At 48.9% G+C, this 21,569-nt stretch overlaps 1 protein-coding gene across 1 annotated transcript in view; it reads right to left on the bottom strand.

Moving 5' to 3' along the window:
* Positions 1-979: 979 nt before the first annotated feature.
* The window catches only part of LOC139250546 (organic cation/carnitine transporter 2-like), a 336,028-nt gene continuing 315,438 nt past the window's right edge, over positions 980-21,569 (bottom strand). The window contains exons 8-9 of the mRNA XM_070872923.1: positions 20,501-20,683; positions 980-1,119 (exon numbers count right to left, since the gene is read on the bottom strand). Of these exons, the coding sequence (XP_070729024.1) occupies positions 980-1,119; positions 20,501-20,683 (323 nt within the window). The remainder of the gene's footprint in view (positions 1,120-20,500; positions 20,684-21,569) is intronic.

Below are 21,569 nucleotides of genomic sequence, written 5' to 3'. Positions count from 1 at the left end.
ACCCCTCACTCTGGTCCTATCAACCTGGCCTCTCTCCTTACCTCTCACTCTGGTCCTATCAACCTGGCCTCTCCCCTTACCCCTCACTCTGGTCCTATCAACCTGGCCTCTCCCCTTACCCTTCACTCTGGTCCTATCAACCTGGCCTCTCCCCTACCCCTCACTCTGGTCCTATCAACCTGGCCTCTCCCCTTACCCCTCACTCTGGTCCTATCAACCTGGCCTCTCTCCTTACCTCTCACTCTGGTCCTATCAACCTGGCCTCTCCCCTTACCCCTCACTTTGGTCCTATCAACCTGGCCTCTCCCCTTACCCCTCACTCTGGTCCTATCAACTTGGCCTCTCCCCTTACCCTTCACTCTGGTCCTATCAACCTGGCCTCTCCCCTTACCCTTCACTCTGGTCCTATCAACCTGGCCTCTCCCCTTACCCCTCACTCTGGTCCTATCAACCTGGCCTCTCCCCTTACCCCTCACTCTGGTCCTATCAACCTGGCCTCTCCCCTTACCCTTCACTCTGGTCCTATCAACCTGGCCTCTCCCCTTACCCTTCACTCTGGTCCTATCAACCTGGCCTCTCCCCTTACCCCTCACTCTGGTCCTATCAACCTGGCCTCTCCCCTTACCCCTCACTCTGGTCCTATCAACCTGGCCTCTCTCCTTACCTTTCACTTTGGTCTTATCAACCTGGCCTCTCCCCTTTCCCCACGCTCCCTGCTCCATCTTCCGTGGCAGAGCCTTCAGCAATGACAGCACTACACTTTCGAATTCCCTCTGTAAATACCCCCGGCTCTCTCCCGATATTTAAAACCCACATGTTCAACCAGCCTTTTCATCACCTCCTCCAACTCACCCTAAAGGCCAGGTATTTGCTCCATTTTTCCCTCGGTGAAGGACCGTGAGACATTTTCTACACTAAATTATATTTATGTAAGTTGTTGTACAGAGCAAAAAGACTGAATCATAAAAACTCTGCACACTTACCCCTTGATTTTCTGCATCTGGTCAATGCTTTCTGGGAGAGGAATATTGACTGTTTCAGGCAGAAACAATACCAGAATTGCTGACACTACTGCTAAAGTCCCCATCAGAATAAAAGGCAGAAACTGGTGATGAATACCTGTGAAAATATAGACCATACATTGTAAGGTGAAGACCAACACATCAAGGTAAAGCCATAGGCAAGACATGTAACACAGGTCCTTTAATGTATTTTCAATGCAGGTTCAGTCAAATAATGCAGGGCCACTTTTTTAAGTGTCATTTTTTAAGTTTGTTTTTTCCTGCCTGTTTTTGAGCCTTTGCTAAGTACCATTTCCCAGTGAAGAGGGCGGTAGCTGGTTCCCAATCAGCAACTGGAGAATTGGTCTGCAATTACTTTGGTTTTTCCTTGCAATTTCTGGGGAAGCAACCTGGAGAGATTCGGAATTATTGCATGAGTAATTATAACGATCAATCAACACTCTGCCAATCTGTGATGTCGTGCATTAGGACACCAGCATGCTGTGCCATGGGTTCAGATATGTTGTGTGTTTACTGCATACCTGGGCAAGGTGACCATTGACTTGCTTGATTTCATTCTTGGAACGTATCATCCAAAAACATATCAGGTTCCACATGTTCTCTGACGCCACTGAGGTCCCCCTCACCACCTTCTCTCTCAACCCCTCCACTGTCTCTGATTTGTCATGCTGCTTGTCCGACTCCAGTCCTGAATGAGTAGATTGAACTGATTGGGAAGTGGCCCTAAAAATAGTGGATGCATTGGTGATCATTTGCCAACATTCTATCGACTCTGGATCAGTTCCTATGGACTGGAGGGTAGCGAATGTAACACCATTTTTTAAAAAGGGAGGGAGAGAGAAAATGGGTAATTATAGACCGGTTAGCCTGACCTCGGTAGTGGAGAAAATGTTGCAATCAATTATTAAAGATGAAATAACTGCGCATTGGAAACCAATGACAGGATCGGTCCAAGTCAGCATGGATTTATGAAAGGGAAATCATGCTTGACAAATCTTCTGGAATTTTTTGAGGATGTAACTCGTAGAGTGGACAAGGGAGAACCAGTGGATGTGGTGTATTTGGACTTTCAAAAGGGTTTTGACAAGGTCCCACACAAGAGATTAAGGCACATGGTATTGGGGATAATGTACTGACGTGGATAGAAAACTGGTTGGTAGACAGGAAGCAAAGAGTCAGGATAAACGGGTCCTTTCAGAATGGCAGGCAGTGACTAGTGGGGTGCCGCAGGGCTCAGTGCTGGGACCCCAGCTGTCTACAATATGCATTAATGATTTAGATGAAGGAATTGAGTGTAATATCTCCAAGTTTGCAGATGACACTGAGCTGGATGGCGGTGTGAGCTGTGAGGAGGATGCTAAGAGGCTGCAGGGTGACTTGGACAGGTTAGGTGAGTGGGAAAATGCATGGCAGATGCAGTATAATGTGGATAAATGTGAGGTTATCCACTTTGGTGGCAAAAACATGAAGGCAGAATATCTGAATGGCGGTAGATTAGGAAAAGGGCAAGTGCAACGAGACCTGGGTGTCATGGTACATCAGTCATTGAAAGTTGGCATGCAGGTACAGCAGGCAGTGAAGAAGGCAAATGGTATGTTGGTCTTCATAGCGAGGGGATTTGACTATAGGAGCAGGGAGGTCCTACTGCAGTTGTACAGGGTCTTGGTGAGGCCTCACCTGGAATATTGTGTTCAGTTTTGGTTTCCTAATCTGAGGAAGGACGTTCTTGCTATTGAGGGAGTGCAGCGAAGGTTCACCAGAATGATTCCTGGGATGGCTGGACTGACATATGAGGAGAGACTGGATCAACTGGGCCTTTATTCACTGGCGTTTAGAAGGGTGAGAGGGGATCTCATAGAAACATATAACATTCTAACGGGACTGGATAGATTAGATGCAGGAAGAATGTTCCCGATGTTGGTGAAGTCCAGAACCAGGGGACACAGTCTAAGGATAAAGGGTAGGCCATTTAGGACTGAGATGAGGAGAAACTTCTTCACTTAGAGAGGTGTTGCCCTGTGGAATTACCTACTGCAGAGAGTTGTTGATGCCAGTTCGTTGGATATATGGCCCTTATGGCTAAAGGGATCAAGGGGTATGGAGAGAAAGCAGGAAAGGGGTACTGAGGGAATGATCAGCCATGATCTTATTGAATGGTGGTGCAGGCTTGAAGGGCCGAATGGCCTACTCCTGCACCTATTTCCTATGTTTCTATGTTTCTATACTTCATCCAACTAAATATTGGGAAGACCGAAGCCATTGTCTTTGGTCCTCGTCACAAACTCCGTTCCCTAGCTACTGACTCCATCCCTCTCCCTGGCAACTGTCTTTGAGACTATTTGTAGCAACCTTCGCATCCTATTTGGCCATGAGATGAGCTTCTGACCACATATTGCTTCATTAACAAGACTGTCTACTGCTACCTCCGTAAGATCGCCCGTCTCCAGTCCTGCCTCACCTCATATGCTGATGAAACTCTCATCCATGCCTTTGTTACCTCTCGACTGGTTTATACTCATGCTCTCCTGGCTGGCCTGCAAGCTTCCACCCTCCAGAACCTTGAACTAATTCAAAACTCTGCTGCCCGTGTTCTAATTCGCAACAAGTCCCGTTCATCCATCACCTCTGTGTTCGCTGACCTACATTGGCTCCTGGTCCGGTAACGCCTCAATTAGAAAAATTCTCATCCTTGTTTTCAAATCCCTCCATGGCCTCACCCCTCCCTATCTCTGTAATCTCCTCCAGCCCCCCAGAAGCACCCCCCCCTCGCCCAACCTCCCCTCCCCCCCCCCCTAAGATATCTGCGCTCCTCTAATTCTGCCCTCTTGAGCATCCCTGATTATAATCACTCAACCATTGGTGGCTGTGCCTTCTGTTGTCTAGGCCCCAAGTTCTGGAACTCCTTGCCTTAACCTCTCTACCTCTCTTTCCTCCTTCAAGACGCTCCTTGAAACCTAGCTGTTTGACCCAGCTTTTGGTCACCCGCGCTAATTTCTACTTATGTGGCTTGGTGTCAAATTGTTTTATCTGATAATACTCCTGTGAAGCGCTTTGTGACGTTTCACGATGTTAAAGGCGCTATATAAATACAAGCTGTTGCTGTTTTCTCGCTCCCTCCTTTCTTGAACAGCAAGGTCACATTTCCCACCTTCCAATCCACAGGAACCATTCTAGGATCGAGGAAATTCCAAGATCAAAGATCAAAACCAATGCATCCACTATTTCTGCAGCCACTCATTTTAATACCCCAAGGAGTAGGCCATCAGGTCCAGGGGATTTGTCAGATTTTAGTCCCATTAATTTCCCCAATACTTTTTCTTTACTAATATTAATTACTTTAAGTTCCTCACTCTGGTGTGTTCTTTGTGGCTTCTAGTGTGAAGATAGACAGAAAGTATTTAACGTGCCTGCCATTTTCTTATTCATCATTATAATTTCCTTTGTCCCTGCCTCTAGGGGACCCACGTTTCCTTTCGCCAATCTCTTCTTTTTTACATAATTGTAAAAGCTCACAATCGGGTTTCATATTCCTTCCTTGTTTATTCTCAGATTCTATTTTCTCTTGATCAATTTCTTGGGTATCCTTTGCTCATTTTAAACCTTCCCAGTCCTCAGGCTTACCTTTCTTTCTGACAACACTGCAAGCCTCTTCTCATAGTCTATTCCTCAACGCAATGAATTTTCCTTAAAAATTATGAATTATTTCTTTAAATGTTTGGCATTGCTTATCTACCATTATATCTTTTATTCTATGGGTAATGGTAGTTGTTATGTATGGAGCAAGAGTCAGACTGAGCTCAAAGTAAAGTGTGCCCTTAGTCTTTTATTGCAGGTCACCAGAGTGTCTCTCCAACCTGTGAGGCCTCCTTAAGTACCTGTGCTCCCAAGGGATTATGGGATCCCTTGGGACTCCAGGGGATGAGCCCTCTGGAGGAAATACAAGTTTACATATATAACAGTAGCATAGTGGTTATGTTACGAGTAATCCAGACGCCTGGACTCATGATCCAGAAACATGAGTTCCAATCTCACCACGGCAGCTGGGGAATTTAAATTCAGTTCATTAAATAAATCTGGAATAAAAAACTAGTATCAGTACTGGTGACCATGAAACTACCGGCTTGTCGGTTTACTGATGTCGTTTAGTGAAGGACATGTACTGCCCTTGTCTGACTCCAGACCCACAGCAAAATGATTGACTCTTAATTGCCCTCTCAAATGGCCTAGTAAGCCACTCAGTTAGAAACATAAAAACATCGAAAAGAGGTTTCTCCTCATCTCGGTCCTAAATAGCTTACCCCTTATCCTTAGACTGTGGACCCTGGTTCTGGAGTTCCCCAACATCGGGAACATTCTACCCGCATCTAACCTGTCCAATCCCGTCAGAATGTTATATGTTTCTATGAGATCCCCTCTCATCCTTCTAAACTGCAGTGGATACAAGCCAGTCGATCCAGTCTTTCTTCATATGTCAGTCCAGCCATCCCGGGAATCAGTCTGGTGAATCTTCGCTGCACTCCCTCAATAGCAAGAACGTCCTTCCTCAGATTAGGAAACCAAAACTGAACACAATATTCCAGGTGAGGCCTCACCAAGGCCCTGTACAACTGTAGTAAGACCTCCCTGCTCCTATACTCAAATCCCCTAGCTATGAAGGCCAACATACCATTTGCCTTCTTCACCGCCTGCTGTACCTGCATGCCCACTTTCAATGACTGATGTACCATGACACCCAAGTCTCGTTGCACCTCCCCTTTTCCTAATCTGCCACCATTCAGATAATATTCTGCCTTCATGTTTTTGCCAACAAAGTGGATAACCTCACATTTATTCACATTATACTGCATCTGCCACATGTTTGCCCACTCACCTAACCTGTCCAAGTCAACCTGCAGCCTCTTAGCATCCTCCTCACAGCTCACACTGCCACCCAGCTTAGTGTTATCTGCAAACTTGGAGATATTATTCTCAATTCCTTCATCTAAATCATTGATGTATATTGTAAATAGCTGGGGTCCCAGCACTGAGCCCTGCGGCACTCCACTAGTCACTGCCTGCCATTCTGAAAAGGACCCGTTTATCCCGACTCTCTGCTTCCTGTCTGCCAACCAGTTCTCTATCCACGTCAGTACATTACCCCCAATACCATGTGCTTTGATTTTGCACACCAATCTCTTGTGTAGGACCTTGTCAAAAGCCTTTTGAAAGTCCAAATACACCACATCCACTGGTTCTCCCTTGTCCACTCTACTAGTTACATCCTCAAAAAATTCTAGAAGATTTGTCAAGCATGATTTCCCTTTCATAAATCCATGCTGACTTGGACCGATCCTGTCTCTGCTTTACAAATGTGCTGCTATTTCATCTTTAATAATTGATTCCAACATTTTCCCCACCACCGATGTCATGCGAACCGGTCTATAATTACCTGTTTTCTCTCTCCCTCCTTTTTTAAAAAGTGGTGTTACATTAGCTACTCTCCAGTCTATAGAAACTGATCCAGAGTCGATAGACTGTTGGAAAATGATCACCAATGCATCCACTATTTCTAGGGCCACTTCCTTAAGTACTCTGGGATGCAGCCTATCAGGCCCTGGGGATTTATCGGCCTTCAATCCCATCAATTTCCCTAACACAATTTCCTGACTAATAAGGATTTCCTTCAGTTCCTCCTTCTCTGTCTTCTGTCATGAAGATAGAACCAAAGTATTTGTTCAATTGGTGTGCCATTTCTTTGTTCCCCATTATAAATTCACCTGATTCTGACTGCAAGGGACAAAGTTGACAAAGTATACAGGGAGAGGTGTGGCAGATGCTGAAGGACTTTGTTCTGACTTCAAGGATTCTGCACAGACTAATAGCTGCCAAACAAGAGTGCAATAGTCGGCATCCACTTTGCCTGCAGTATGACAGGCAGAATGAACAGAGAGGACACAGGCAGGAAAGTCTGCTGGCAGAGGGAGGAGGTGAAGGGCTCCCAGCAGGGAGCCATATCACCCAGTGTGCTGAGGGAGCAATACACCGACCTGAACCTCAGTGACAAACAGTGTATCTGACATCTGTTCACTAAGGACGTCCCAGATGCAGCAGCCACAACTGTAACCTTAGCAGGGCGATGACCACCTTACCAGTGACTGTGAAGGTGACCAGGGACTTTTATACGTCAGGCTCCTTCCAGGCTGGAGCAGGAGTTATTTGCAAAAGCTCCCACTTTGGCATCCATCCACTGGTGCATAAGGGAGGTAACCAAGTATCTGTATTCCGGGAGAGCTGAATACATTTCATTCTCTCTGACCAGAGAGCAGCAGGTTAAGTGAGGATTGAAGGCTGCAGGTGCCATTGACTGCACGCATTTCATTTTGTGATTCCACTCCCTCAATGTGCAGCTGGTGTGTGACCATAATCAGTAAATCATGCTCTCGAATGCCCGGCAGAAGTCATGATGCCTTCATTCTGCGGAAGTCCGCTGTTCCCTCTAATTCTGCCCTCCTGAGCATCCCTGATTATAACCGCTCCACCATCGGCGGCCGTGCCTTCTGTTGCCTGGGCCCCAAGCTCTGGAACTCCCTCCCTAAACCTCTCCACCTCTCCACTTCACTTTCCTCCTTCAAGACACTCCTTAAAACCTCCCTCTTTGACCCAGCTTTTGGTCACCTGCCCTAATTTCTCCTTATGTGGCTCGGTGTCAAATTTTTTAAATCTCATAAAACTCTTGTGAAGCGTCGTGGGACGTTTTACTAAGTTAAAGGCACTATATAAATACAGGCTGTTGTTGTTCCTCCACTTGCATTTGAGCCACCACGACAAACCAGAGGTGGCTACTGGGCGACGAGGACTCTCCGTTAACAACGCGGCTCATGACTCCGACACATGTGGGCAGCATGAATATAACAAAATCCATGCTGCCACAGAAAATACCATCGAGCAGACTGTTATATATGTGGACTTGTATTTACTCTGTACAGCCACCAGAGGGCTCATTCCCCGGAGTCCCAAGGGATCACATAATCTCTTGGGAGCACAGGTATTTAAGTAGGCTTCACAGGTTGGAGAGGCACTCTGGAGACCTGCAATAAAAGACTAATGTCACACTTTACTTTGAGCTCACAGTGTTCAGTCTGACTCTTTTTCCATACACAACAACTGGCGACGAGATACAGATAGCGAACCCAAAGATGCAGAGAACAGTTCGTATCCTGGAGAAATTCTCGGAGGGAGATGATTGCGAAACTTTTGTGGAGCGACTCGACCAATACTTCGTGGCCAATGAGCTAGCTGAGGTAGAGAACGCTGCCAAACGAAGGGCGATCCTCCTCACCGTCTGTGGGGCACCAACGTATGGCCTCATGAAGAACCTGCTCACTCCAGTGAAACCCACGGAGAAATCGTACGACGATTTGTGCACACTGGTCCGAGAGCATTTGAACCCAAAGGAAATCGTTCTGATGGCGAGGTACCGGTTCTACACCTACAAAAGGTCTGAAGGCCAGGAAGTGGCGAGTTATGTCGCCGAGCTAAGACGCCTTGCAGGACATTGCGAATTTGAAGGACATTTGGAGCACATGCTCAGAGACTTTTTCGTACTTGGCATTAGCCACGAAACCATACTTCGCAAACTTTTGACTGTAGAGACCCCAACCTTGAGTAAGGCCATAGCGATAGCCCAGGTGTTCATTGCCACCAGTGACAATACTAAGCAAATCTCTCTGCACACAAGTGCTGCTACAAGTACTGTGAACAAAGTGATGTTGTTTTCAAATCGTAACGGACAGGGCAGGTCACACATACCTGCAGCTACATGTCCGCAGATGTCTGAGTCCACCATCAAGGGTGATGAATGCAAGGCCATTAACACCTTGTTGGCGCTGTGAGGGTGATCACCGTTTCCATTCATGCCGATTCAAAGAGTACGTTTGCAAGGGCTGTGGAACAATGGGACACCTCCAACGAGTGAGTTGCACATCCTGTTAAACCTGAAAACCACCATGTTGCAGAGGCGGACAGATCCACGGAGGATCACGACGAACCAGAGCCTCAGATAGAGGAGGCAGAGGTACATGGGGTGCACACATTCACCACGAATTGTCCCCCGATAATGCTGAATGTTGAACTAAATGGACTCCCTGTGTCAATGGAGCTGGACACGGGCGCGAGCCAGTCCATCACGGGCAAAAAGACTTTCGAACGATTGTGGTGCAACAAGGCCTCAAGGCCAGTCTTAACTCTAGTTCGCACGAAACTAAGAACTTACACAAAAGAACTGATTCCTGTAATCGGCAGTGCTACCGTAAAGCTCTCCTACGATGGAGCGGTGCACAAGCTATCACTCTGGGTTGTACCGGGTGATGGTCCCACGCTGCTCGGTAGGAGCTGGCTGAGAAAGATACGCTGGAACTGGGACGACGTCCGAGCGCTATCGCCCGCTGATGATACTTCGTGTGCCCAGGTCTTAAACAAGTTCCCTTCGCTGTTCGAACCAGGCATCGGGAAATTCCAAGGAGCAAAAGTGCCGATCCACCTAATTCCGGGGGCACGACCCATCCATCATAAGGCGAGAGCAGTGCCGTACACGATGAGAGAAAGGGTAGAGATCGAGCTAGACCGGCTGCAAAGAGAGGGCATCATCTCACCGATCGAGTTCAACGCGTGGGCCAGTCCTATCGTCCCAGTCCTCAAGGGAGACGGCACCATCAGAATCTGTGGCGATTACAAAGTAACTATCAATCATTTCTCACTGCAGGACCAATACCCACTACCAAAGGCCGACGCCCTCTTTGCAACGCTGGTGGGAGGAAAGACGTTCACGAAGCTGGATCCTCAGCTGACATGACGCAGGAATTTGAGGAATCATCGAAGGCCCTCACCTGCATCAACACGCACAAGGGCCTTTTTGTTTATAACTGATGCCCGTTTGGAATCCGATCAGCGGCGGTGATATTCCAGAGAAACATGGAAAGTTTACTGAAGTCGGTCCCGCACACCGTGGTCTTCCAGGATGACATCTTGGTCACAGGTCGGAACACAGTCGACCACCTGCTGAACCGGGAGGAGGTTCTTAGTCGACTCAACCGCGTGGGGCTCAGGTTAAAACACTCGAAGTGCGTTTTCCTGGCACCTGAAGTGGAGTTCCTGGGAAGGAGGATTGCGGCGGACGGCATCAGGCCCACCAACGCGAAGACGGAGACAATCGAGAACGCACCGAGGCCACAGAACGTGACGGAGCTGCGGTTGTTTCTGGGACTCTTGAACTACTTCGGTCACTTCTTACCGGGTCTTAGCACCCTGCTAGAACCACTGCATGTCTTACTACGAAAAGGGGGCGAATGGGTTTGGGGCAAAAGCCAAGAAAATGCCTTTGTAAAAGTGAGAAAATTGTTATGCTCAAACAAATTGCTTGTGTTGTATGATCCATGTTTGCTACTAGCATGTGATGTGTCGCCATATGGCGTCGGGTGTGTATTGCAACAAGCTAATGATTTCGGGAAACTGCAACCGGTTGCTTATGCATCCAGGAGTCTGTCTAAGGCTGAGAGAGCCTACAGCATGATTGAGAAAGAAGCGTTAGGGTGTGTCTATGGGGTAAAGCAAATGCATCAATACCTGTTTGGGCTAAAATTCGAATTGGAAACTTACCATAAGCCATATATCCCTGTTCTCCGAGAGTAAAGGGATAAATACCAACGCATCGGCCCACATCCAGAGATGGGCGCTCACGTTGTCAGCATACAACTACGCCATCCGCCACAGGCCAGGCACAGAAAACTGCACCGATGCTCTCAGTAGGCTGCCATTACCCACCACGCGGGTGGAAATGGCGCAGCCCGCAGATCTAGCCATGGTTATGGAAGCATTTGAGAGTGAGCAATCACCCATCACTGCCCGGCAGATCAAAACCTGGACAAGCCAGGACCCCTTATTATCTCTAGTCAAAAGCTTCACGGGAGCTGGTCCAGTGTCCCAGTGGAAATGCAGGAAGAGATAAAGCTGTTCCAGTGGCGCAAAGATGAAATATCTATACGGGCAGACTGCCTTCTGTGGGGCAATCGAGTAGTGGTCCCCAAGAAGGGCAGAGACACCTTCATCAATGACCTCCACAGTACCCACCCAGGCATCGTAATGATGAAAGCGATAGCCAGATCCCACGTGTGGTGGCCTGGTATCGATGCGGACTTAGAGTCCTGCGTTCACAGATGTAATACATGCTCGCAGTTAAGCAATGTACCCAGGGAGGCGCCGCTAAGTTTATGGTCTTGGCCCTCCAAACCATGGTCTAGGGTACACGTCGACTATGCAGGCCCGTTCTTGGGAAAAATGTTCCTTGTGGTTGTAGACGCGTACTCCAAGTGAATTGAATGTGAGATAATGTCGGCTAGCACGTCCGCTGCCACCACTGAAAGCCTGCGGGCCATGTTTGCCACACACGGCTTACCCAATGTCCTGGTGAGTGACAATGGGCCATGTTTTACCAGTGCTGAGTTCAAAGAATTCATGACCCGTAACTAGATCAAACATGTCACATCTGCCCCGTTTAAATCAGCATCCATTGGTCAGGCAGAGAGAGCAGTGCAAACCATCAAGCAAGGCTTGAAGAGGGTAACTGAAGGCTCACTGCAGACTCACCTATCCCGAGTCCTGCTTAGCTACCGCACGAGATCCCACTCACTCACTGGGATCCCACCTGCTGAACTGCTCATGAAAAGTGCACTTAAGACAAGGCTCTCGTTAGTTCACCCTGATCTACATGAACAGGTAGAGAGCAGGTGGCTTCAACAAAGTACATACCATGATAGCGCAAATGTGTTAAATGAGATTGAAGTCAATGATCCTGTATTTGTATTAGATTATGGACAAGGTCCCAAGTGGCTTCCTGGCACTGTCGTGGCCAAAGAGGGGAGCAGGGTGTTTCGGGTCAAACTTTCAAATGGACTCATTCACCAGAAACACTTGGACCAAATCAAACTCAAATTCACGGACTATCCTGAGCAACCTTGGACCCTACCTTTTTTGATCCCCCAACATACACACCAATGGTAACCGACACCACGGTTGACCACGAAGCAGAACCCATCATCCACAGCAGCCCAGCAGGGCCCAACACACCAGGCAGCCCAGCAAGGCCAGCTGCACAGCAGCCCAGCGAGGGCCCAACACACCAGGCAGCCCAGCAAGGCCAGCTGCACAGCAGCCCAGCAGGGCCCAACACACCAGGCAGCCCAGCAAGGCCAGCTGCTCAGCAGCCCAGCGAGGGCCCAACAAATGATTCAACAACACCAGCTTTCACACCGAGACGATCAACCAGGGCAAGAAGGGCCCAGATCGACTCACATTGTAAATAGTTACACTATTGACTTTGGGGGTGGGAGTGTTGTTATTATGTGGACTTGTATTTACTCTGTACAGCCACCAGAGGGCCCGTGCCCTGGAGTCCCAAGGGATCCCATAATCTCTTGGGAGCACAGGTATTTAAGGAGGCCTCACAGGTTGGAGAGGCACTATGGGGATCTGCAACAAAAGACTAAGGTCACACTTTACTTTGAGCTCATAGTGTTCAGTCTGACTCTTTCTCCATACACTACAGAGACCATTGGCGTGTTGGATAGGGAGTGAATGGCAGAGTAATGACCAGCTGCCATTAGCGACAAAGAGAAAAAAAGAAGAAAAAATATATAAGGGGTGGGGGGGGAGTGCGAGCCAAAGGTGGCCAGGGGTTACACTCTGAAATTGTTGGACTCGATGCTGAGCCCAGAAGCCTGTAAAGTGCCTGATCGAAAGATGAGGTGCTGTTCCTCGAGCTTACGTTGAGCTTCATTGGAACAGTGCAGGAGGCTGAGGTCAGAGTGGGAGAGAGCGGGGAATTAAAGTGACAGGTGACCGGAAGCTCAGAATCACACTTACGGACTGAACGTTAACTAATCAAACGTTAACTAATCACCCCTTGTGTCTTCCCTTATTGCCTGTCTTCCGTGTGCCTTTACCTGTTGTCGTGCTCCTACACAGTGCTCGCCCAGTGGTTGCAGGAAGGCTCCTGATTTTTAGTGGGGGAGCCTGCAGATGGCCTTGCAGGACGACCCATGGAGAAGGCCCGGCTTCGGACTGCACTCTCTCGGCATGAGCAGCAGCAGTCTGGACTGAGCTGGCTGAGAGGTAACAGCAAGGGCACTGGCACAGTGAGAGGACAAATACTGTCAGCCTGAGAGAGCACAGCTGCTTTGTGCTCCACGGAGCCAGTGCCATTTCCCCAGGATGGTGTCTCAGCAATCCTAGTAATCTGTTGGAGGACAGACTGCTGGGACACGCTGCAAGGCCCTTCGATCACTGCAATCCACAGCCACGATGGCAGTAGTGAGCTCCCACTGCAACACTCAGACGTTGGGTGGTTTCTGCTTGTGCTACAATGGAAGCTGGGACATTGACCATCAGAAGCTGCGTTGTGGTTGGATCCACAATGTGTTAATGGAGATGGTCACCATTTCCATGCTGGAAAGGATGGGCTCCAAGCTCTTTGCAAAGCCCTGTGTCAATGTGGTGCCGTACTCCTCCATGCTGCTTGACATTGTACGCAGGCTTCCTGGCTGGCCTGCCAATGCACCAAGCATTTCATTGTGTATACCCATCGGCCTTCTTCTGTAGCCTGCCCCATCGAAGTCCTCTGCCGAGTCCTGTGCAGCAGGACCCGTGTGTGACCCGTACAACCTGCCTCCTGCCCTGGCTCCAGGCCACTCAAACTCGGTGTCTCACCACATGCACATCCCACCTCGAAGCTATCCCCTAAGTTACGCGCAGTGCCAGTATCTGAGTTGTTGGCTGTGAAATGAGTGACTGTGTTTCATCTTCATCACTGTCTTCCTGCTCGTCCACCACTGCCTGGCCCGCTTTCAGTTCTTGGGTATCTGACAGGAGAAAGGGACAAGGGTAGGGGTGTGGGGGGCAGGGGGGCGGGGGGGTGGGGGCAGGGGAGGGGGTGCGGGGGGGAGCAAGGGGGGCGGCTGGGGAGTGTGGGGGGAAGCGAGGGGGAGGGGGCGTGGGGGTGGGGGGAGACGGGGGGTGTGGGGGGAGGGGGGTGGGGGGAGCGAGGGGGAGGGGTGGGGGGGGAGTGCTGCATGCCTACACCACCTGTAGCTTGTAAATCGGAAAAGATTGCATGATGAGTGGGGAGTTGGGATGTGAAAAGGAGGATTAGGTCTAGGGATACCATTATCTTCGATGATGTCAGCTCTGCTGCTGGCCACGACCTCAGCGATGGCCACTGCAATGACTTGACCACCGTCTCTTCCATTGGCGTTAGTACATACTGCCATTCCCCAGCCTTGCCCGTCCACCACCGGTTAACTCCTGCTGCTTACGGTTATGTGACAACTTTCCCTACAAGAGTGAAAATAAAGTGTGTCAGTGAATGTGGTGCAATGTGTTTGAGTGATGTGCCCATCATGGTTGAATAGCTGACGGCATGTGCAAGCTGTGAGATATGGGTGTGAGGCTTACAGCAGTGCTGAGTGTGTGAGAGTGATGTGAAGCTATGAATGTGGGGTATGAGCTGTGATTGATAAGAGATTGTTGGTAGGAGCTATAGGAGCAGGAGTCGGCCATTCGGCCCCTCGAGCCTGCTCCGCCATTTAATACGATCATGGCTGATCTGATCACGGACTCAACTCCACTTCCCCACCCACTCCCCATAACCCCTTATCCCCTTATTGCTCAAAAATCTGTCTATCTCCACCTTAAATATATTCAATGTCCCAGCCTCCACAGCTCTCTGGGGCAGAGAATTCCACAGATTTACAACCCTCAGAGAGAAGAAGTTCCTCCTCATCTCAGTTTTAAATGGGTGGCCCCTTATTCTAAGACCATGCCCCCTAGTTCGAGGTTGCCCCACGAGGGGAAACATCCATTTTGTTAAATAATAAGACAGGAAATAAGTTGTAGAGGAGAACTTGAAGACACCAATCGGCAAACTGGATGAGTTGTTCCTAATTGGAACAAGAGAACAACAATTTGTGGGCCATTGTAAAGTCACTGGCAGTAATTTTTTTTGTTTTTTTTTTCGTTGCCAATCTTTCCAATTCTTTGTCAGATCACAAATGCCAGAGGTCACCTTGCACACATCAAGGATCACCCTGCGCCAATGCTCTTAGCCAAAAGGCCTAGAGCCCAAGCACCGTTCCTGGAAGTACTGCAATACCAGGTTCGTGCCATGGAGGTGGATGGGTCAGTCACTGGCAGTAATGGCTCGGGAGGACAAAAAGTCAGATATGACCCATGTCGAATGTTAGCGAGAGATGCAACTTCACCAAGAGACATGGACATTCGGCATGGACACGATGGGCCGAATGGCCTGCTAGGTCATCATGGTCGATGGTTCTATATTTGCCCCAATATTCAAATGGAGCCATGAAGATAGCGGCGGCTCTGATTTCCGGATGGGAAACCCAGATGGAAGGGTTTCCCGGAAATCCGCAATTAACTGCAGAATGTCTTTTACATTTTTCAGTAGATCCCAAGGAGCAGATACCAAGTAAGTGGGGGAGGTCGGTGATCTGATTAGAGGACTTCCAAGTCATAGCGGCTAACAGCAAGTAAGTGGCAGGGTGGGATGCCGGATCCATCCAGCGGTGTCCCACAATCGGGACAGGGATCATTCCAGCGGTGTCCCACAATCGGGACAGGGATTATTTCAGCGGTGTCCCACAATCGGGACAGGGATCATTCCAGCGGTGTCCCACAATCGGGTCGGGGATCTATCCATGGAGTGTCCCACAATCGGGACAGGGATCCATCCAGCGGTGTCCCACAATCGGGACAGGGATCTATCCAGCGGTGTCCCACAATCGGGACAGGGATCCATCCAGCGGTGTCCCACAATTGGGACAGGGATCATTCCAGCGGTGTCCCACAATCGGGACAGGGATCTATCCAGCGGTGTCCCACAATCGGGACAGGGATCCATCCAGCGGTGTCCCACAATCGGGACAGGGATCCATCCAGCGGTGTCCCACAATCGGGACAGGGATCCATCCAGCGGTGTCCCACAATCGGGACAGGGATCATTCCAGCAGTGTCCCACAATCGGGTCAGGGATCCATCCAGCGGTGTCCCACAATCGGGACAGGGATCCATCCAGCGGTGTCCCACAATCGGGACAGGGATCCATCCAGCGGTGTCCCACAATCGGGACAGGGATCTATCCAGCGGTGTCCCACAATCGGGACAGGGATCCATCCAACGGTGTCCCACAATCGGGACAGGGATCATTCCAGCGGTGTCCCACAATCGGGACAGGGATCTATCCAGCGGTGTCCCACAATCGGGACAGGGATCCATCCAGCGGTGTCCCACAATCGGGACAGGGATCCATCCAGCGGTGTCCCACAATCGGGACAGGGATCCATCCAGCGGTGTCCCACAATCGGGACAGGGATCCGTCCATGGAGTGTCCCACAATCGGGACAAGGATCCATCCATGGAGTGTCCCACAATCGGGTCAGGGATCCATCCATGGAGTGTCCCACAATCGGGTCAGGGATCCATCCAGCGATGTCCCACAATCGGGACAGGGAGGAGGTATCCATGGAGTGTCCCACAATCGGGACAGGGAGGAGGTATCCATGGAGTGTCCCACAATCGGGTCAGGGATCCATCCAGCGGTGTCCCACAATCGGGGCAGGGATCTATCCATGGAGTGTCCCACAATCGGGTCAGGGATCCATCCAGCGATGTCCCACAATCGGGACAGGGAGGAGATATCCATGGAGTGTCCCACAATCGGGACAGGGAGGAGGTATCCATGGAGTGTCCCACAATCGGGTCAGGGATCCATCCAGCGGTGTCCCACAATCGGGACAGAGATCCATCCAGCGGTGTCCCACAATCGGGTCGGGGATCTATCCATGGAGTGTCCCACAATCGGGACAGGGATCCATCCAGCGGTGTCCCACAATCGGGTCAGGGATCCATCCAGCGGTGTCCCACAATCGGGACAGGGAGGAGGTATCCATGGAGTGTCCCACAATCGTAACAGGGAGGAGGCATCCATGGAGTGTCCCACAATCGGGATAGGGGAGGGGAAGGGTTGCAGGTAAGGCCCAAGTGTCCCAAATTGAGACCGGAGGAACTGCTCCTCTCGGCCCCACAAGGAAACTAAAAGAATTGACCTGTCTCTACATTTCTGGCCCTGATTCACTTCCTCATGGCCTTTACCTGGTGGTGACATTTCCTGTTCGGGATATCTAATTAAAATTACAGTCCCATGACCCGACAAGAACATAGAAACATAGAAAATAGGTGCAGGAGCAGACCATTCAGGCCTTCTAGCCTGCACCGCCATTCAATGAGTTCATGGCTGAACATGAAACTTCAGTACCCCCTTCCTGCTTTCTCGCCATACCCCTTGATCCCCCGAGTAGTAAGGACTTCATCTAACTCCCTTTTGAATATATTTAGTGAATTGGCCTCAACTACTTTCTGTGGTCGAGAATTCCACAGGTTCACCACTCTCTGGGTGAAGAAGTTTCTCCTCATCTCGGTCCTAAATGGCTTACCCCTTATCCTTAGACTGTGACCCCTGGTTCTGGACTTCCCCAACATTGGGAACATTCTTCCTGCATCCAACCTGTCCAAACCCGTCAGAATTTTAAACGTTTCTATGAGGTCCCCTCTCACTCTTCTGAACTCCAGTGAATACAAGCCCAGTTGATCCAGTCTTTCTTGATAGGTCAGTCCCACCATCCCAGGAATCAGTCTGGTGAATCTTCGCTGCACTCCCTCAATAACAAGAACGTCCTTCCTCAAGTTAGGAGACCAAAACTGTACACAATACTCCAGGTGTGGCCTCACCAAGGCCCTGTACAACTGTAGCAACACCTCCCTGCCCCTGTACTCAAATCCCCTCTCTATGAAGGCCAACATGCCATTTGCTTTCTTAACCACCTGCTGTACCTGCATGCCAACCTTCAATGACTGCTGTACCATGACACCCAGGTCTCGCTGCACCTTCCCCCTTCCTAATCTGTCACCATTCAGATAATAGTCTGTCTCTCTGTTTTTACGACTAAAGTGGATAACCTCACATTTATCCACATTATACTTCATCTGCCATGCATTTGCCCACTCACCTAACCTATCCAAGTCACTCTGCAGCCTCATAGCATCCTCCTCGCAGCTCACACTGCCACCCAACTTAGTGTCATCCGCAAATTTGGAGATACTACATTTAATCCCCTCGTCTAAATCATTAATGTACAATGTAAACAGCTGGGGCCCCAGCACAGAACCTTGCGGTACCCCACTAGTCACTGCCTGCCATTCTGAAAAGTACCCATTTACTCCTACGCTTTGCTTCCTGTCTGACAACCAGTTCTCAATCCACGTCAGCACACTACCCCCAATCCCATGTGCTTTAACTTTGCACATTAATCTCCTGTGTGGGACCTTGTCGAAAGCCTTCTGAAAGTCCAAATATACCACATCAACTGGTACTCCTTTGTCCACTTTACTGGAAACATCCTCAAAAAATTCCAGAAGATTTGTCAAGCATGATCTCCCTTTCACAAATCCATGCTGACTTGGACCTATCATGTCACCATTTTCCAAATGCGCTGCTATGACATCCTTGATAATTAATTCCATCATTTTATCCACCAATGAGGTCAGGCTGACCGGTCTATAATTCCCTGCTTTCTCTCTCCCTCCTTTTTTAAAAAGTGGGGTTACATTGGCTACCCTCCACTCGATAGGAACTGATCCAGAGTCAATGGAATGTTGGAAAATGACTGTCAATGCATCCGCTATTTCCAAGGCCACCTCCTTAAGTACTCTGGGATGCAGTCCATCAGGCCCTGGGGATTTATCGGCCTTCAATCCCATCAATTTCCCCAAAACAATTTCCCGACTAATAAAGATTTTCCTCAGTTCCTCCTCCTTACTCGACCCTCTGACCCCTTTTATATCCGGAAGGTTGTTTGTGTCCTCCTTAGTGAATACTGAACCAAAGTACTTGTTCAATTGGTCTGCCATTTCTTTGTTCCCCGTTATGACTTCCCCTGATTCTGACTGCAGGGGACCTACATTTGTCTTTACTAACCTTTTTCTCTTTACATACCGATAGAAACTTTTGCAATCCGCCTTAATGTTCCCTGCAAGCTTCTTCTCGTACTCCATTTTCCCTGCCCTAATCAAACCCTTTGTCCTCCTCTGCTGAGTTCTAAATTTCTCCCAGTCCCCGGGTTCGCTGCTATTTCTGGCCAATTTGAATGCCACTTCCTTGGCTTTAATACTATCCCTGATTTCCCTTGATAGCCACGGTTGAGCCACCTTCCCTTTTTTATTTTTACGCCAGACAGGAATGTACAATTGTTGTAATTCATCCATGCGGTCTCTAAACATGGAACTAAAAGACCTTGTCAGCTTTAGGCCGGTGTTAGTGTCCGCAGGTCAGCACAGTAGGTTCAAATTGAGAACAGTCAGTTCCTGATGGTTCCAGGGTGGGTAAGTATCCTGGCAAATTTCAATTTCCCAGTCAGTTTCCTTCAGGTGGACAGGGTTAAAATCGCCCCCTAGGAGATGCACAAATTTTTAACTTCCATAATATGACATCGCCTTTTTACACATTGCAAGGCCTGTTGCTTGTTATAGTCAAGCTGGCTAGGATAGTAGCTAGAGGCCTGTCGTCTGGTACTGCATCACGTGACATTTCGATGGAGAGACAGAGAGACGGAGTGATGGAGAGATGGGGTGGGCAGTCAGTGTTACATCACTACACCCACACATTCCTTTCCCACCATTCTACTGTTCCGAACCTTGTTTCTGAGATCAAGGGTGGTGGTATTTGAGTGAAAAGTGAAGGGATTGCTGCATTGCATGATCACAGTTTCACAATGAAATGCTTTCAGACACCAGGGTGAAATTAAATTCTGAATTAATTACTAGCCTTTCTATAGCTTTGCAAAGGAAAAGGTCACCCATTATCAGTGCATTAAAGTGACAGAGATGAATGAACAACAACAAACAAGCCCTTCAGTGGACAGAAGGAGGACGCTGTACAACTCCTAGACAGACACACCAGGGAGGTGGGAGAGATGGAGAGGCTGGGGCAGCCGTCATGATCTGCTTAGTAATGACATGGCTGACCTGTAGAACTGTGAGTGGCTACAGTCTTCAAACATTCTGATTAATTGCTTAAGTCACTTCTTCATAATCACACGAAGACATCATTTTTAAAAGTTCACCCAGGTTTCTGCAGACATTCATTGAATAATGGTCTCAGAAAGTGGGATAAAGAACCGTGGATGGTGGGAGAGAGATGTGGCCCTGAAAAGGGAGGGGCTGGTCAGGAAATTTGTGTATATTTATTGCTTCATTCACCCCTTGATTTACACCATGTGCACATGGATGGTGCTGACTCGAGAAGGGTTGGTAGGTATCGGAATAATGCCAGAAACGTCCTTATATTCTACCTACATATAGAAGTTCAATTATTATCTTACCAAGGTAAAAAATATAAGGCGAGATGATGCTGCCCAGCCTGCCGGCCATTGAGCTCACTCCGACACCCATGTTTCTTACTGCCGTCGGATACAGCTCAGCTGTGTGGACATAAACCATGGAGAAGGCACACGTAGTCCCAAATTTTCCTATCATCACCAGGACTGTCATAAATACTGAAAGATCTACAAAAAAATACATGTAGTCATAAACTTAGTGGGAGGTGCACTGGCTTACAAGCATCTGCCTATATAATCCTGTCACACACTTGACACACTGGCTGATGTTTCAAATACATGTTTCTGGCACTGACCAACGAGAGGTACACGTTGGGAATTAATGGTGTTGGGCCCTATCCATTAAAATGAATGGATGGAAAAGCATGATGCACAATTTACTGATATATGTTCCTAATGGAGGAGATTCTGCACTGAAAGTCTTATATATGTACACTATAGATACACTCTCTGTGTAGTCACTGTATAGTTACATAAGATGGAGACTTGTTTACTGGAGATACCATCAACAAGGTTCACACTGTATACACTGTGCTGACACCACCAGAGGGTGCAACTGGTGGAGGCCCAGGGATCACCTGTACACCACAGGTACCAGGTATAAAAGGGACTCTGTCATGTGGTATCCTCACTCTGGAGTTCTATTAAATGGACTAAGATCACAACAGGTCAAGTGCAATACTTTGCCTCGTGGAGTCATTATCAGAGCATCTAAAGACACAACAGAGAGCATTCATAAAACGGACTCCTAATGCTGCCTCTTGGATCCACTATCCACTCCATCTCCAATCCTCTTCCCACACCCTCAATGATCTCCTCTCCTCTTCCCTATCCGATCCCTTTTCCTCTCATTTGTCCCCCCCCTCCCCCAGAGTCCCCTCTGCCTCCGTCCAGCTACCAACGGATCCCCCTGGCCTTCACTGTACGGAGTGTCAGTGCAGGCCGCAGCCACAGCAACATTGGTTACTGCACAAGCACAGCCGGATTGAGTGGGTGGTTCCAAACGGACAGGCAGGAGCAGAGACACAAAAATGCAGTGCAAATAACCACTCTG

This window comes from Pristiophorus japonicus, unplaced genomic scaffold (assembly GCF_044704955.1).
Source record: "Pristiophorus japonicus isolate sPriJap1 unplaced genomic scaffold, sPriJap1.hap1 HAP1_SCAFFOLD_388, whole genome shotgun sequence".
Classification (NCBI taxonomy): Eukaryota; Metazoa; Chordata; class Chondrichthyes; family Pristiophoridae; genus Pristiophorus; species Pristiophorus japonicus.
Note: the sequence above shows the minus strand (reverse complement) of the source record. Positions and strands in the feature narration are given on the sequence as shown.